This window comes from Natator depressus, chromosome 1 (assembly GCF_965152275.1).
Source record: "Natator depressus isolate rNatDep1 chromosome 1, rNatDep2.hap1, whole genome shotgun sequence".
Taxonomy (NCBI): domain Eukaryota; kingdom Metazoa; phylum Chordata; order Testudines; family Cheloniidae; genus Natator; species Natator depressus.
Window position 1 is genome coordinate 341,331,639 of NC_134234.1, and position 17,668 is coordinate 341,349,306.

Genomic DNA, 17,668 nt, shown 5'->3' on the forward strand with positions numbered 1-17,668 from the left:
TCAGCCTCCATCTTAAATTGTGGACACCAGAACTGGATGCAGTGTTCCAGCAGCAGTCGCACCAGTGTCCGTATCGCCTCTGTGGTATCACACACTGGTTCACTATCTCCTTGTCTTCTCTTCCCATTGGTGAGGCTTCATCCGCCTCATTTTGCGTGCCAAATGTTCTGTGGCGCTCTCTCTGCAGAAAGCCCGGGCCCTGATCCTGGAACTGGCTGTGCATGGGTAGACCCTGGCACTCACGTTGCGGCTGGTGTCTGCCCACACGCACCATGAGTTGCAGGATCAAGGGCCCGGGTGAGCAGCTGCTCTTAGTACAGGCCTGTCTTGTAGCTGGCTGCAGAGACCTGTTTGGAGGATGGGGGGTGAATCAGATGACCAGTGTTTTCTGTTTCATTAGCAAAAAGCAACATGGCAGGCAGGCCAAGCCGTGGGAAAGAGATCTTTGTGAAGCCTGCGGGGTGGCTAGTGTTACATGCTTAGCTGCTGCTTTTACAATTTCTGTGTAAGGAACCTGGCTGGGCTTGGCTTGCTGGCCCACTGGTGCAACCCGAAATTGGGCCCCTCCTGAAACTGGGCACTCTAGTTCCACTCATCATATAATGTCTTCCACCTCTAATTTCTGCGCCTTTGTGAAGAGTGCGCAGCCCAGAATCCCCTCCATTGCTTGTGAAGCAGCCCACCACGGTACTCAGCGCTGCTTTGCAAGAGTGCTGCGCTTGGCTTCTTCTGTAGAGGAGTTAGGGCTGCCAACTATCTAATCACACAAACCCAAACACCCTTGCCCGCCCCTTCCCCGAGGCCCTGTCCCTGCCCCGCCCCTTCTCCGAGGCCCCACCCCCGCTCACTCCATCCCCCCTCCCTCTATCGCTCGCTCTCCCTCACCCTCACTCACTTTCACCAGGCTGGGGCAGGGGATTGGGGTGTGGGAGGGAATGGGGTCTCTGGGCTGGGGGTGGATCCGAGGGGTTCAGAGTGTGGGAGGGGGCTCCGGGCTGAGCCTGGGGCAGGGGGTTGGGGTGTGAGAGGGCGTTTGGGTGTGGGAGGGGGCTCAGGGATGGGGCAGGGGGTTGGGGCACAGTGCGGGGCTTCAGGGTGCAGGCTCCGGCCCAGCGGCGCTTACCTCAGGCGGCTCCAGGAAGTGACTGGCATGTCCGGCTCCTAGGCTCAGGGGTGTCCAGGAGGCTCTGCACGTTGCCCCTGCCTGCAGGCACTGCCCCCGCAGTTCCCATTGGCTGTGGTTCCTGGCCAATTGGAGCTGTGAAGTTGGCGCTTGGGGCGGGGGCACTGCGCAGAGACCCCCTGGCCGCCCCTGCACCTAGGAGCTAGAGGGACCTGTCACAGCTTCCTGGAAGCCACGCGGAGCTAGGGCAGGTAGGGAGCCTGCCTTAGCCCCACTGCGCCACCCACCGGACATCTCCCGGATGGGCTTCAGTAGGGACCAGGAGATCGAGGCCCTTTCTGGGAGACTCCCAGCCAATCTGGGAGCTTTGGGAACCCTAAGAGAAGTAGCCTCTGCTGTTGTTTGTTCCTGGGGCTGCTCGGAGTTAATTGGAACAGAGGCAGGCCCAAGCTACAGAGAGAGTGGGATCAGGGCGGTCAGCACAAGCAAAGGCTAGTGAGAGAAAGCTGCAGCCACTGCATCCCGGTGTCTCTATGTGCACTCCGCATCCAGCCCCAATTGCAATGTTCTTGGCTCGTGTCTAGACCCACCACTCACCTGCAGAGATTATACACCTTAAATCTGTATTGCCAGCTAATGGAGAATCTCTCGCAGTTCAAGTGCTAGAGGCCTATAATGATGGAGATGAGGCCTTGGTTCTGTTCCCCAGTGCCACACCTTTTGTACTATGTAGCTGTTGCCTGATGCATCCAGCCCTGGATTCACTGCAGTGTGCCTGATCCTGCCGTCCTTGCTTGGACAGATCTGCCATTGAAGTCAAGGGGAGATTTGTACCTACAGAAGGCAGAATTAGTGCCCAGTCTGTGTTAAAGGGTTTAGCCATTTCTTGTGCACTGGTCCCCGCTGACAGGCCCCAATCATACAAGGGGCTCCCACAGAACCCTCGTCCCAAATAGACACAGCTGCGTGAATCCTCTGCCGGCATTCGGAAGATGAGCTCCCCAAGGGGGGTCAGGATCCAGAGTTTAACCAGGTGACTGATGCAGAGGAGCACCTGGGTCATCATCAGAGACCCTGTTCCAGGAGGGCCAGAACAGGGGAGACCAGGGGGCCATGGCCCTCCCATTTTTGCCCTCCCACCTTTTCCTGCCTTAAGGGTGACTGAGGGTGGTGAGGGGATGGAAAAGAACGAGCAGCAGGCAGGACCTTGGGGGGAGAGGTGGAGCAGGCACCGGACCTCGGGGGGAAAGAGGCGAAGGGGGGCAGGGCCTCTGGGGAAGGAGGTGCGGTGAGGGCAGGGCCGTGTGGGAAGAAGTGGAGTAGGAGGTGGGGCCTCAGGGGAAGAGGCGGGGCAGGGGGCGGGGTCCCCACTTCTTGGGAGCTTCTGGCAGTCCTGCCCTGTTCCCTTTCTCTGCCGTCCCTGGAGATGAAAACTGTTTAAAAGCAGCTGAGAGGGCGTAAGGAACTGAAAGCAAGAGATACCCTCATGTATGTTTAAACAGGCCGGATCTTTTCTATTAGCAGTACAAGTGACACCCGCCAAAAAAGCTGTGTAAGAGATCATTAGTGATGCCAGCTTTGGCACTGATTAAAGAGCGCACATGAAACGCTGCCTTCCCACCCACGCTGCTCCCTGCGTTTCCCCTACATTAAAAGATAAAGGCCTCAGGAACAGCACCGAGGCCCTCCAGATGCCCGTGTGGGAGGGAGCTGCAGCCGTCAAAGCCCCAGGAGCCCTCTTCCTCCCACTGGGACGGTGCGTCTTAAATTAGTGGCAGAAAGGAGACAGGGCGGGGGGGGGGGGGCGGGGGACAACGACGAATGACTGCTGCCTCTGTGTGTGAAAGCAGGTGACCTTTCCCAACAGAGACAGGACTCAACAAACTCTTATCAGCCTCACTTGGAAAAGAAAGCAAGAGGTTGATCCTGGGCCACACTGGATGGAGGACAGGAATTGGGTCCTCCCTGGAGAACCCCCAAGGACAGGGTTAGGGGGAGTTGTCCTCTAGGAGAGTGCTCCCAAGAGGAGAGGGGGGCAATGGCTGATTGCTTGAGAGTCATGGGTATGGGGGGCTGACATCCTTGGCTGCTGAAGGGCCCAGAAGGAGCAAAGCTCACCCTCCTGCTGGGATGACTCAGAGGAAACTCTAAAGAGATGCTCAGCTTGCTGTCCCCTGGGGTTCTTATTTGCTGGGGATGAGCCAGGTACTGGGGCCAAAGCATAAACTGATACGTTTGATGGAAGGGGAAGTATTTTGGCAGCACCTGAACTCCAGATGTTTGCCCAAGTTGCCTTTGATGTCTGAAGTCTTGCTATGCCGAGAATAGGATTTGGGGGGACATCTGTGGAAGTTGGCCAATCACATAGACTAGAATGATCCTTTTTGATATATGTTTTAGGGTACAAGAGGTAGAAGAGGAAGACCTCAGCTCTGCCTCAGGGGTCCTCCAGGTACTCCTGGCAACAAAGGAGAAAAGGTGAGTACGGAGAACTGCTCAGTTAGCTTAGAAAACGAAGCTGAAGCTGGGGTCGGGGTGGTTATGGAAGGGAACTTTTTTTGTGTTCTGTGTTTGTACAGTGCCTAGCACAGTGGTGGCCCTGGTCCGTGACTGGTGCTCCTAGGTATTTCAGTAATACAAATACTGAATAATAATAGGCCACTGGACTGAGGTTCGGGAAATCTAGATTCAGTTCCGTGCTCTGCCATGATAATGAGTCTGAGTCGACTCTCACTGAACTCTGCAGAAAGGCGTCCACTGGCTTCAATACACAGAGGGTCAGGCCAACGTTCAGCTGAGCTCTGGGAGCAGGGTTTGTTAGTATCGTTCCCCCTGTTGGCTCAGGAGAAAAGTCCATCCGATCAGGTCTTGGGTGAAGGCTGTCGACTTTGGGTTTGATTTGCTGGCCTTGTGGAATGTCACTGCTCTGTGTACAGACAGCGTGTTGAGCCAGAGTGCCGGCATTCTGCTAGCATCCTGAGAATAGCAGTGGTGTAAGCAGCAGATGGGGCTAACCAACCCGAATCTAATCCCGACTGAAATTCTAGGTGCATACTCGAGTGGCTAGCCCATCCCACTGTTCTCACCGCTGCAGCTATACTTCTCTTGTTAGCACACTAGTTCCATCACAGCCAGCATGTCTGGAAATTACACCTCCAGCTCCAGGGTAGACACCCCCTCAGGGTCAGTGATCTGGGCTCTGCGGCACAATCCTGGCTAGACTGCCTGTCTGTTTTAGGCATTTGCAATGTGCCAACCCTCACCGCCAACCATGTTTGTCACACTTCTTTGGGAAACATCGTATTTGGGGCCCACCCTCCTTCACAGCCTCCCCCTTTTAATTGACTGGAGAGGGTTATGCAGTCCAATTAAATAATGCGCTCCTGTATCCTCTGAGGGTTCCAGAGAGCACTTGACTAGCTAGCTAGGCAGAGCTCATTTCACCCAGCTAATCTAGCTGAAAAAGCCAGGGCCAAGACTTTCAAAAATGGGAGCCTAAAGTTAGGATTCTGAGCCCGTGTTTTCGCCTCTAAATAAGTGGTCTGATTTGCCAGAGGGCAGATCACCCCGCAAGCTGCTGATTTCGCTCGCTACAGAAAACCTGGCCACTTATTTACAGGTCTGAATATGGAATCAGTCTAACTTTAAGCTCCCGTTTTTGACCGTCTTTGCTCTCTCTATTTGCATTGCTAGAGAGAGGGAAATTATGTCTCGGCCAGGCAACCTAAAAAAAGCAGCAGATGCAAGAACTGAAGGGTTTTATGTTATTCTGCAAGCAAGTCAAATGCATAAAATTGCCCATACCCCAGTAACGAAGTTAGCCAGACGGAAGGCAAAACGAGGCAAGAGACAAGCAGCGTAAATCATTCACGCCTATTAGTCTGGCCAGGAATTGGGTACGGTGGCAGAGCATGAGGACTGACTGACAAAGGTCTGAACGATTCTGAAATCACCCTCTCTTTATACTCTCTCCTCAGCCAGCTTTAGATCTTTGCTACCGAGTCGTATTTCTGGCGGAGGTTTTATCTGCCGCAGGGGTTGACATCCCTGACTCGCTGTTTTGCTGCGGCAGTGAGTAGCCATGGCAGCTCTGCCCCCCTAACAGGTTTAGCCTTTGAAGCTGATGGAATTTGTTCCAGTGCTTTCGCCCCCGTTAGGTGGTCACAGATTCAGAAAAATGGCCTTCGCGGCTCTTGTTCGGACAACTCGCCCTGTGCCCTTTTTAGCGTAGCAATTTTTAATCAACAGATTTGGTTGGAAGTGGCTCAGAGCAACTTTTGCAGCACGGTTGTCTGCATTGAGCAGAGAAATCCTCCATCCTGCTTGTTGTTTCCCTTGAGGGGGCTGGCACTGTGTTCTCAAGGTTGTGACTACGATGCCACCAGAATGTAATTCTATCTGGCATTTGAATTACAGGAGTGTAAAGTAGCTCAGTTTTGAGACCAGATTCTATCCCCAACCCAGAACTTTTCCTCCACTCAGATAATGCAACAGAGCCAGAATTTGTCTGTAGCTGGCTAGCTGAGAATTCACCTGGCATGAGGAGATCTGGAACAAAGCTGGGGGCACATCAGGGGTCGGAGGTCCATTCAGGCAGCTGGGAGTGGACCATCAGTGCAAAGCAGATTCTCATTTGGACTATGGTTCCTTAGGGACCATATGCAAACGGCATATGTTAGAGCAGTCCCTGGGCTGCTCTAGCTCCTTTGGAAGCTGGGGCAAGTGCAGTCCACAGAATCAGGGAGACTTAACCATCCCCCTAATGTATCCCCTCCTCTCCTGCATTGGGATGAATCTGGCAATTTCGGTTTACTGACCTATTTTCTGGTGTCTCTTAAATTTACGGGAAAACACTGTATTTGAACCTTGTGGTCCCTCCCCCTCTTTCTTTAGCATCTTTTTCCGTTCAGGATGCATTTACTGTTGGAGACATTTGCTGCCTAATCTGCTGAACCTCTGTAATTACCTAAGTGTTTTTAACAGGGAGAAAATGGTCCAGCTGGTCTGAAAGGAGAGAAAGGAGATCCTGGCCTTTCTGTGAGTACTTTATCAACAGCCTATTGCACAAACCAGAATAGAGAAAATAGGGCAAATGATGCCTAAGAGGTATGGAGGAGGACAGAGACACTCAGAGCAAATTCATTCCGAATGGCTCCAGGAGATGAGTGTGCATTACAGTGGACTATTAGCGGCTGATAAGATGTCAGCTAGATGCACGCTGAGTCAGAGAGAATGCAGAGGGCAGTGTAACAGCAAAGCAGACCGCAGCTCTGCTCTTGGAGGGTGCTGGACTGGGGCAAACTTCTCCTCTCCCATCCTCAGCGTGGATCCTCTGCTTTTTGTTGACATCAGTAGGAGTTCCATGGGTGGGACAAGACCAGACTGTCCAACAGCGATGAGGAGATAGAAGTGTGCCCTTGGTTTTGAGCTGCAGAAAGAAGCTTTGACAAAACCTATCCCCTGTAACAGGAATCGGAGTAGAAGCCGTGTTAGTCTGTATCTGCAAAAAGAACAGGAGGACTTGTGGCACCTTAGAGACTAACAAATTTATTAGAGCATAAGCTTTCGTGGGGTACAGCCCACTTCATCGGATGCACAGAATGGAACATATAGTAAGAAGATAGATAGATATATACAGACAGAGAACATGAAAAGGTGGAAGTTGCCATACCAACTGTAAGAGGCTAATTAATTAAGATGAGCTATCTATTTCCCCATGTTAAGTATCCTCACACCTTCTTATCAACTGTCTAAATGGGCCATCTTGATTATCACTACAAAAGTTTTTTTCTCCTGCTGATAATAGCTCATCTTAATTAATTAGCCTCTTACAGTTGGTATGGCTACTTCCCCCTTCTCTGTATGTATATATATTTATCTTCTTACTATATGTTCCGTTCTATGCATCCGATTAAGCGGGCTGTAGCCCACAAAAGCTTCTGCTCAAATAAATTTGTTAGTCTCTAAGGTGCCACAAGACCTCCTGTTCTTTTTGTAACAGGAATGACATTCACAATGCTGACACCTATCTCCGCACCCCAAAAGTGAACTTACATGCCACCAATCCACCAACAGCATAACCCTACCGCAGGCAGACTGTTTATTTTGTAAAAGTGGGAAGAAGCTGAGACTCCATGAAGTTCAAATAGGGACTTTGCTATTGCTGATCGGTTTTACATGGAAGGCGCCCAGGTACTACGGCTGGGCGGCTGTGTAAAAACCCTAAGATTGGTAGATAGGGCAAAAGTCTGAATGAGAGCTGTGACATGGAATCATGCAGGAGAAGGTAAGTCAGGAGAGAAACAGCTGCCAGGAAGGAACTGAGACTAAGAACTGAGGAATGAAGATGATGGACAAAGCCACCCAAGAAGGGAGATGGCAAAAGAAAACAGAAGCCACAACGCCATTAGCTCCAGATGAAGATACAGCAAGATGATGCGGAGAAACCGAACTTTCAGGTGACAGGAGGTGTCCCTTCCCATATCATGAGACAGAATCATTAAGATCAGCGGGGGATGATGTGCATGGAGCAATGGGTTAGGCCTGGCTGAGAGTGAGGAACAAAGGTGAAGTGAATCAGGGTGGCTACCTGTATAATAAGAATAGGTGGGAACACTTTGGTGACACTTGGAAAAGTGAGTGAGGCTCCCAAAGGATTGGTTTATTTTGTATTTTGACTTGGGTGAAGGAGGGTCTGGTGGTTAAGGCTCAGGGGTGGGATGCAGGAGAATGGGGTTCTCTCCCTGTCTTTGCCACCAGTTCTCTGTGTGATTTTAGGGATGGTCCCTTAATGTCTCCGGGCCTCTGTCTCCACATCTGTTAAATGAGGGAAATGAAAGGGATGCAGTTAGGTTTAATACATTCATTTTCACTAGGCATTCGCATACTGGGGAAACGAGCACTATAGAAAAGCCTGTAAATATATAACGTCTGTTGCCATGGTTGCCTGTGGCTTCAGCACGGGGCAGAGGTGCTGGAACACAATCAGAGAAGATGCTCTTGGATATTATGAAAAACTATTTCACTAGGAGGGTGGTGAAGCACTGGAATGGGTTACCTAGGGAGGAGGTGGACTCTCCATCCTTAGAGGTTTTTAAGGCCCGGCTTGACAAAGCCCTGGCTGGGATGATTTAGTTGGGGTTCGTCCTGCTTTGAGCAGGGGGTTGGACTAGATCAGTGGTTCTCAACCAGGGGTCCGGGCCCCCTGGGGAGGGGCCTCAAACAGGTTTCAGGGGGTCCACCAAACAGGCCCATGTTAGACTCACTGGGGCCCAGGGCAGAAAGCTGAAACCCTGCTGCATGGGGCTGAAGCCTGGGGCCCTGAGCTCCGCCACCGGGGGCTGAAGCCAAAGCCTGAGCAACTTAGCTTCACGGGGCCCCCTGTGCATGGGGCCCTGGGCAACTGTCCTGCTTGCTACCCCTTAATGCCTTCCCTGACTTTTATATGTAGAAAACCGGATGTTATGACCCAGGTGAGCCGAGGAACTTTTATAGCGTGCTTGAGGGGGAGGCCTCAGAAAGTAAAAGGTTGAGAACCCCTGGACTAGATACCTCCTGAGGTCACTTCCAATCGTAATCTTCTGTGATTCTATCTGACCCGCCTGGAACTGGGAAGCATCAGAAATCTCACCAGAGAGCCTGTTCTCTTAAGGTTCCCAGCCTGGCTTCTGGATCAGACAGGTGTGAAGCAGGGGAAGTGGAAGCTTCCTAACAGAGGGTGGACCACTGGCACCAAAACCATGGCTCCAACCCCCCGCACAGCCCCTTCTCCCAAGTAGGGTGACCAGATGTCCCTATTTTATAGGGACAGTCTCGATATTTGGGGCTTTTTCTGATATAGGCGCCTATTACCCCCCACCCCCTGTCCCGATTTTTCACACTTGCTGTCTGGTCACCCTTCCCCCGAGCCCCCGCCCTCGCGCCGCCCCTTCCCTCAAGCCCCCATCCTCATAGAATCATAGAATAACAGAGTTGGAAGGGACCTCTGGAGGCCATCTAGTCCAACCCCCTGCTCAGAGCAGGACCAATCCCAACTAAATCATCCCAGCCAGGGCTTTGTCAAGCCTGACCTTAAAAACTTCTAAGGAAGGGGATTCCACCACCTCCCTAGGTAATGCATTCCAGTGTTTCACCATCCTCCTAGTGAAAATTTTTTTCCTAATATCCAACCTAAATCTCCCCCACTGCAACTTGAGACCATTACTCCTTGTCCTGTCATCTGCTATCACTGAGAATAGTCTAGATCCATCCTCTTTGGATCCACCTTTCAGGTAGTTAAAAGCAGCTATCAAATCCCCCCTCATTCTTCTCTTCCTTAGACTAAACAATCCCAGTTCCCTCAGCCTCTCCTCATAAGTCATGTGTTCCAGACCCCTAATCATTTTTGTAGCCCTTCGCTGGACTCTCTGCAATTTCTCCACATCCTTCTTGTAGTGTGGGGCCCAAAACTTGACACAGTACTCCAGATGAGGCCTCACCAGTATCGAATAGAGGGGAACGATCACGTCCCTCGATCTGCTGGCAATGCCCCTACTTATACATCCCAAAATGCCATTGGCCTTCTTGGCAACAAGGGCAAACTGTTGACTCATATCCAGCTTCTCGGCCACTGTCACCCCAGGTCCTTCTCTGCAGAACTCCTGCCTAGCCATTCGGTTCCTAGTCTGTAGCAGTGCATTGGATTCTTCCGTCCTAAGTGCAGGACTCTGCACTTGTCCTTGTTGAACCTCATCAGATTTCTTTTGGCCCAATCCTCCAATTTGTCTAGGTCCCTCTGTATCCTATCCCTACCCTCCAGCGTATCTACCACTCCTCCCAGTTTAGTGTCATCTGCAAACTTGCTGAGGGTGCAATCCATGCTATCCTCCAGATCATTAATGAAGATATTGAACAAAACCGGCCCCAGGACCGACCCTTGGGGCACTCCGCTAGATACCGGCTGCCAGCTAGACATGGAGCCATTGATCACTACCCGTTGAGCCCAACAATCTAGCCAACTTTCTATCCACCTTGTAGTGCATCCATCCAGCCCATACTTCTTTAACTTGCTGACAAGAATACTGTGGGAGACCGTGTCAAAAGCTTTGCTAAAGTTGAGGAATAACAGGTCCACTGCTTTCCCTTCATCCACAGAACAGTTATCTCATCACAGAAGGCAATTAGATTAGTCAGGCATGACTTGCCCTTGGTGAATCCATGCTGACTGTTCCTGATCACTTTCCTCTCCTCTAAGTGCTTCAGAATTGATTCCTTGAGGACCTGCTCCATGATTTTTCCGGGGACTGAGGTGAGGCTGACCAGCTTGTAGTTCCCAGGATCCTCCTTCTTCCCTTTTTTAAAGATTGGCACTACATTAGCCTTTTTCCAGTCTTCCAGGACTTCCCCCGATTGCCATGAGTTTTCAAAGATAATGGCCAATGGCTCTGCAATCACATCCGCCAATTCCTTTAGCACTCTCAGATGCAGCGCATCCGGCCCCATGGACTTGTGCACGTCCAGTTTTTCTAAATAGTCCCGAACCTCTTCTTCCTTCACAGAGGGCTCGCCACCTCCTCCCCATGCTATGCTGCCCAGTGCAGCAGTCTGGGAGCTGACCTTGTTCGTGAAGACAGAGGCAAAAAAAGCATTGAGTACATTAGCTTTTTCCACATCCTCTGTCACTAGGTTGCCTCCCTCATTCAGTAAGGGGCCCACACTTTCCTTGGCTTTTTTGTTGTTGCCAACATACCTGAAGAAACCCTTCTTGTTACTCTTAACATCCCTCGCTAGCTGCAACTCCAGGTGTGATTTAGCCTTCCTGATTTCATTCCTACATTCCCGAGCAATATTTATATACTCATCCCTGGTCATTTGTCCAATCTTCCACTTCTTGTAAGCCTCTTTTTTGTGTTTAAGATCAGCAAGGATTTCACTGTTAAGCCAAGGTGGTCGCCTGCCGTATTTACTATTCTTTCTACACATCGGGGTGGTTTGTCCCTGTAACCTCAATAAGGATTCTTTAAAATACAGCCAGCTCTCCTGGACTCCTTTCCCCCTCATGTTATTCTCCCAGGGGATCTTGCCCATCCGTTCCCTGAGGGAGTCAAAGTCTGCTTTTCTGAAGTCCAGGGTCCATATTCTGCTGCTCTCCTTTCTTCCTTGTGTCAGGATCCTGAACTCGACCATCTCGTGGTCACTGCCTCCCAGGTTCCCATCCACTTTTGCTTCCCCTACTAATTCTTCCCGGTTTGTGAGCAGCAGGTCAAGAAGAGCTCCGCCCCTAGTTGGTTCCTCCAGCACTTGCACCAGGAAATTGTCCCCTACAGTTTCCAAAAATTTCCTGGATTGTCTGTGCACCCCTGTATTGCTCTCCCAGCAGATATCAGGATGATTGAAGTCTCCCATGAGAACCAGGGCGTGCGATCTAGTAGCTTCTGCGAGTTGCCAGAAGAAAGCCTCGTCCACCTCATCCCCCTGGTCCGGTGGTCTATAGCAGACTCCCACCACGACATCACCCTTGTTGCTCACGCTTCTAAACTTAATCCAGAGACTCTCAGGTTTTTCTGCAGTTTCATACTTGAGCTCTGAGCAGTCATACTGCTCTCTTACATACAGTGCAACTCCCCCACCTTTTCTGGCCTCCCTGTCCTTCCTGAACAGTTTATACCCATCCATGACAGTACTCCATCCAACTCCAGTCATGCAAGTTATCCCACCAAGTCTCTGTTATTCCAATCACATCATAATTCCCTGACTTTGCCAGGACCTCCAGTTCTCCCTGCTTGTTTCCCAGGCTTTGTGCATTTGTATATAGGCACTTGAGATAACCTGCTGATCGCCCCTCGTTCTCAGTATGAGGCAGGAGCCCTCCCCTCTCACACGCTCCTGCTCATGCTTCCTCCCAGTATCCCACTTCCCCACTTACCTCAGGTCCTCGCGCTACCCCTTCCCCCGAGCCCCCGCCCTTGCGCCGCCCCTGCCCCTGAGCCAGAGAGCCGGGGCTGGCGAAGTGGGCCTGGATGCTAAGTGGCTGGACCGCAGCCCACCCAGGCCCACCTGTGGCTATGCCCCTGGTTCAGCCGTTCTCCCTGGCAGCCGGGCCTGGGCGGGGAGTGGGAGGGAGCCGCTGCTCACACAGCTCAAGCTGGCCTCTTCGGGTGGCTGCTCCGTGCGGTGCAGCAGCTGCCTGCGACAGCCTGGCTGGGGAGGTGCCGGCCGCCCACTCCCCGCCCGGGCCCGGCTGCCAGGACAGGGGCCGAGCGAGCCGGAGTCCCCCTCCCCGCCCCCGGCACGTTTCCAGCTCACTCGGCCCCTGTCCACGGCAGCTGGGCCTGGGTAGGGAGTGGGCTGACGCCACCTCCCCAGCCGTGCTGGGTGTGGGGAGGGTAGTGCAGTGGGAGGAGGACAGAGGCCCCCCGGCAGGTAACGTGTGGGGGTGAGAGTGCAGTGGCCCCGGGCTGGGCCCAAGGCTGAGGTAGATGTGGGGTAGAGGAGACACATGAGGCAATCATGTCCTCCCCTTTAGATTGTGCCCCCCTCCTCCCCCCCCAGTACGGGGAGGCACAAGTTCTCTATGCTTGGGTATGCTGCCATGTGCTGGAGTCACACCTCCTGTCTGCAGTGTAGGCGTACCCTGAGAAACCAAACACCTCTAATCATAGGTTTCAGAGTAGCAGCCGTGCTAGTCTGTATCCGCAAAAAGAAAAGGAGTACTTGTGGCACCTTAGAGACTAACACATTTATTTGAGCATAAGATTTCGTGAGCTACAGCTCACTTCATCGGATGCATTCAGTGGAAAATACAGTGGGGAGATTTATATACACAGAGAACATGAAACAATGGGTGTTACCATACACACTGAAACGAGAATGATCAGGTAAGGTGAGCTATTACCAGCAGGAGAGCGGGAAGGAAAAAACCTTTTGTAGTGATAATCAAGGTGGGCCATTTCCAGCAGTTGACAAGTTGACCTCTAATCATGTTTCAGAGGGGTAGCCATGTTAGTCTGTATCAGCAAAAACAACGAGGAGTCCTTGTGGCACCTTAGAGACTAAGAAATGTATTTGGGTGGGTTTTAGCCCACGAAAGCTTATGCCCAAATAAATTTGTTAGTCTCTAAGGTGCCACAAAGACTCCTCGTTCTTTTTACCTCTAATCATGAAATAGTGTTGGAGGAAGAAACAGGCATTTATGTGACTTTAGGTCTGGGTAGATTCTCACCTGTGCAGCGCAACACCTGCCACTGAAGAGAGATTTAGTTACGTTATAAAACAGCCCTAATCGAATGTATTTCAAAATTGCTTTAGACGAGTTATCCACAAGCTGCACACCCTGAACCTGATTCTCAGTGACACCAGGGTCCCTTTCCACCACTCGGCAGCAGGCGTAAAGTGGGTGTAATTTACATCCACTGGCCAAGGGGGCAGAGTCAGAGGCCGCAGGTAGCTGGGGGCCATGGAATGGAAGAGGAGGTGCTGGTGTCACTCATCATAGAAACCAATTCTAAACCCAAGCTTTGCTTGCTGCAAACACAGGAAGAAGAAGTGAAGGACGTGGTCAGGAGTGAAATGAGTGACAAATGCGGTAAGTAAGCCGAAGGAAGCCCCATTTGCTGAGATGCGGCACCGCCGGGAGTCCTGTCGGTGTCTAAATTGGAGCAATTTGAATGCCAGCACAGCCCTGCCTGGCGGAGCTAATACCATCCCATTAACTGCAAACAGCGACGCATTACCAGTCCAGCCCCCTAGATGAATACAAGCGTCCACTGGGCACGAGGGCTCTGCTGCAGTCTTGACCTCCTTCCCAAGCTATAATTTTTCCTTTTAAACACTCAATTTTTTCAATTCTTTTCATGTGGCTTCAGTAGCAAAGCCCGTCCTGTATTGCCATGTCGGTTCTCTTGTCAGTGGCTGATGGTATTGTACCACGGGTAAGGGTCATGGGGGTGATTGCACACACCTGATGATGGCTCCAAATCACCTCTTACTCCCATGCCAATCTTCTCGCTCTTCTTAGTAACTGGACATACAAAGCATTTCCTTTTTGGCAGCCGCTCTGTCATGATGATAATGATGATTATGCAGGTCGTTGGAGTTCAAGATACAGCACCACTCCCATTACCCCAACGTCACGGGAAATGCTGTTCTCTGGGGTTCATAGACGTAGACGGAGCATGACCCTGTTTCAACAACAAAGAGTTCTGGATAATGAAGGATCTGAGAGATAATCCATAAATCATACTTAAGCCCCTTCGTTTTAAGTTTAAATCGATTTTTACTGAAAAAAATCCCAGGCTTTATAAAAAGTATTATTCATTTTTTTCCGATTTTCACCCTACTCTTGTATCATTCAAATATATAAAAAATAACTTGTATTAGGAAAATACAATACATTGAATGAGATTTATGTATTACGATAATACATTAGTCTGTGTGTGTGCAAAGCTGCCTGTGAAGTCAGGCTATGTATTAGTCTAGAAGATACACACAACAAGCAAATAGGCACGCACGCCAGCTCTGAAGATTTATTTGGGGATTAGAGGTGTATTGTTTTCTTACACTCAGAAGTGGCGTTGTGTTTTGAGTTTGTTTTAGTTCTGCAGCAAACCATACTGAATTCCATTCATCAAAGTATTAATCCACTGAATACATTTTCCCCCTGTCCTTCCATCCACCAAAATAAGTCCTGATATTTACCCAGAAAAATTATTAATAGTTTTTTCCACCAATTTTCACCTGTTTTTGTTGTTATCGTAATAAACACCGATAAATTCCCAGGAAAAATTAAATTAAAGAAAAACTGAAAATGAAGGGCCCCAATCATACTGAAGTATCAGAATATCACTTCCTTTCCTCATTTCAACACTGGTACGGGAGGCACTCGGACCTATTGGGCTAGGCAGTGGCTGTAGACACCAAGTGACTTTGGTTCTAGTCTCCGGTGTGGCACTTGGCTCAAAGTGAAAGGTGCACTGAATTGTGAACCAGGAGGCCATGAGTTGTAGACTCACCTCTTCTGCTAACTGGTGTAAATAATACTGTGCCATTTACAACTTTTGAGATGCAGCAAGGCTGGATGGGTCTGCCATGTTCGCGAACTGGGTTCCATTCCCCGAATCTCAGCAAAGTCGGAGGCCTTGCTTACTAATCAGGCATGGGCGGCGGGTGAACGCACTGTTGGGGGAGGCTAGCCCCCAGTCCCTCCCCCTCAGCCCAAGGCCACATCCTTCCCCTTCCACCCCCTCTTCCCCATTGGAGCACACCCCCCTGCATGGCCACCTGCCCTCCCGCATGCCCCAGCCCCAGCACAGCACAGGGGTGGCATAGCTGGAGCACCCCAAGCCCAGGTGCTGGGTGGGCAGGTGGTGAGGCTGGAGCACCTCCAGCCCCAGCCCTGTAGCGCCCCCAGCCCTGGATCACTGGGTGGGCAGCTTGGTGTGTTTTCATAAGAGTTAAGACCATGCTGCAAATCCAGCATCATTCTCCTTTGTTTCCTCTTCCCCTCTGTTCCAGGGACCACAGTTCCAATCAGTGAGCTCTGTCCCTAATCCAGGCTCTGTACCAAAGAAGCCACATGACATAGTCATTTATTCCTTACTTCTTTTCAATGGCATGTCTTATTAAGACTAACTGGAACTGGTTTCAGAGTAACAGCCGTGTTAGTCTGTATTCGCAAAAAGAAAAGGAGTACTTGTGGCACCTTAGAGACTAACCAATTTATTTGAGCATAAGCTTTCGTGAGCTACAGCTCACTTCATCGGATGCATTGGAACTGATTGCAATTTTTGTTTTCTTCGCCATGGAAAATTTTGACTTTTCATGGAAAAGTTTTCAGTTATTGAACAAAAACACTGAACATTTTTGAGCAAAGCGGAGACTTGCTGTTAACATTTTCATTTAGTTGAAAATCTGCCTTTTCCATCAAAAAAAAGTTTTGATGGAAAATCTTTGCCCACCCCAACCCTGCCTCTGACCCCACAATGCCTTCGCTTACCTGATCTTTTTTTTTTTTTTGCTTTATTCATTAATCCCTTTCTTTCCTATCTTTGCAGTTTGTACAGGTGAGTTGGGACGAATGCCCATAAACAGTGGTAAGTTTTTTATCATTTATGTAACCTGGAGAACACACATGGAGTTTTACAGTCAAGTAAGACATGGGCCCAGATCCACAAAAGGACTTAGGTGTTGTAATGCCTAACTTTTAAGCACCTAGAAAATCACTGGAATGCACAAAGTCTGAGTTAGGTGTCTACACTTCCTATACAATGATGTGGAGAGAGAGGCACCTTAGAACACGATCCACGAAAACCAGCATGCTAGGTGGTGCCCTGCCTATACTAGCCAATGGGAGGTGCTCTTGAGAGGGGTGTGTCCTGAGCCCTGCCCCTCTCACAGCAATCTGCAGCCAGGAACCCCTCTCCTGAAGGCAAGTGCAGGAGGAGGCATATCCCCTATAACTTTTAGCCTAGTGGTTAGAGCACATACCTGGGGTGTGGTGCTATGGGAGAATTAAATTTGACATTACTGCCGTCTGCCATTTTGTGTGTCCAGCCACTGCTAGCTAAAAACCAAATACCACATAGCTAAATAATTTTTAAGACTCTTAAAAAGCAAGGCCAAATAGCTGCATGTCTGCAGTTTTACTAATCAAAATAAAAAAATTACAACAAATTAATATACCATAAAAATAAAAAAAATAAAAATCAACAACCTGAATTATAAATACCCTTAACATATACATTTTATTATTATTATAACTAAAATCCTTTACTAATACAAAATAAACAATTCGCTAAAACTAATAAAATTAATAATCCAGTAGGGATTACTATAATAACTCACTAAACATCACTATAAATTATATATGTCGTTTATATTAACTATACAAAATGAAATAAAAATACACTTTAAAGCAATCCAAAAAATCTTTGCTTCAAGCAGAAAGCTAGCACCTAAACGCCTCAGCAGCTGGATGGAAAGCGGGCCCCTGGAAACCTGGCTGTTAATCTCTCAAAACCATCTAAAAGTTTCAGTAACTATAATATTTAAAGTGCTCTAAACCTATTGCTATAGAGTATCTGTGTATATGCTTAAAATCTATTTAAAAAGTAATTTGAAGTAAAAACACACTTGTTTATACCAGTCATATATCAAACAAAAAAAACCTTTATCCCTGTTCATTTATTCCTAACACCCCCTAAAAAAAAAATCATTAATTTGCCACTACTTTAAATTCAAAAAACCCTAAATAGCAGGTTCAGTTCCCCCTTCGCCAAATGAGGAGAGAGAAATTTGAAGGGGAGGGGAGAAATTTGAATGGGGGGGGGATTCGAACTGGGGGTGCTCCAGCTTCTCAGGAAGTGCCCTAACCACTGAGCTATGGGGGGGTCTCCCTCTTGCCTTTGAAGTTTTGTCCCATGCTGGACAAACAATTCAACTGTCCTCTGGAGCCTCTAGGTCAGAGGTTCCCAAACCAGGGGGCACAGAGGAACGTTCGGGGGTGGGGGTGTGTGGCTGGGGCCTGGGCCAGCCCCCATGGGAGACAGGGAGGGAGCACCGCCCAGCTCC

At 49.7% G+C, this 17,668-nt stretch overlaps 1 protein-coding gene across 1 annotated transcript in view; it reads left to right on the forward strand.

Moving 5' to 3' along the window:
* The window catches only part of LOC141980933 (uncharacterized), a 232,495-nt gene that overhangs the window by 193,477 nt on the left and 21,350 nt on the right, over positions 1-17,668 (forward strand). The window contains exons 90-93 of the mRNA XM_074942711.1: positions 3,524-3,601; positions 6,107-6,160; positions 13,637-13,685; positions 16,153-16,191. Of these exons, the coding sequence (XP_074798812.1) occupies positions 3,524-3,601; positions 6,107-6,160; positions 13,637-13,685; positions 16,153-16,191 (220 nt within the window). The remainder of the gene's footprint in view (positions 1-3,523; positions 3,602-6,106; positions 6,161-13,636; positions 13,686-16,152; positions 16,192-17,668) is intronic.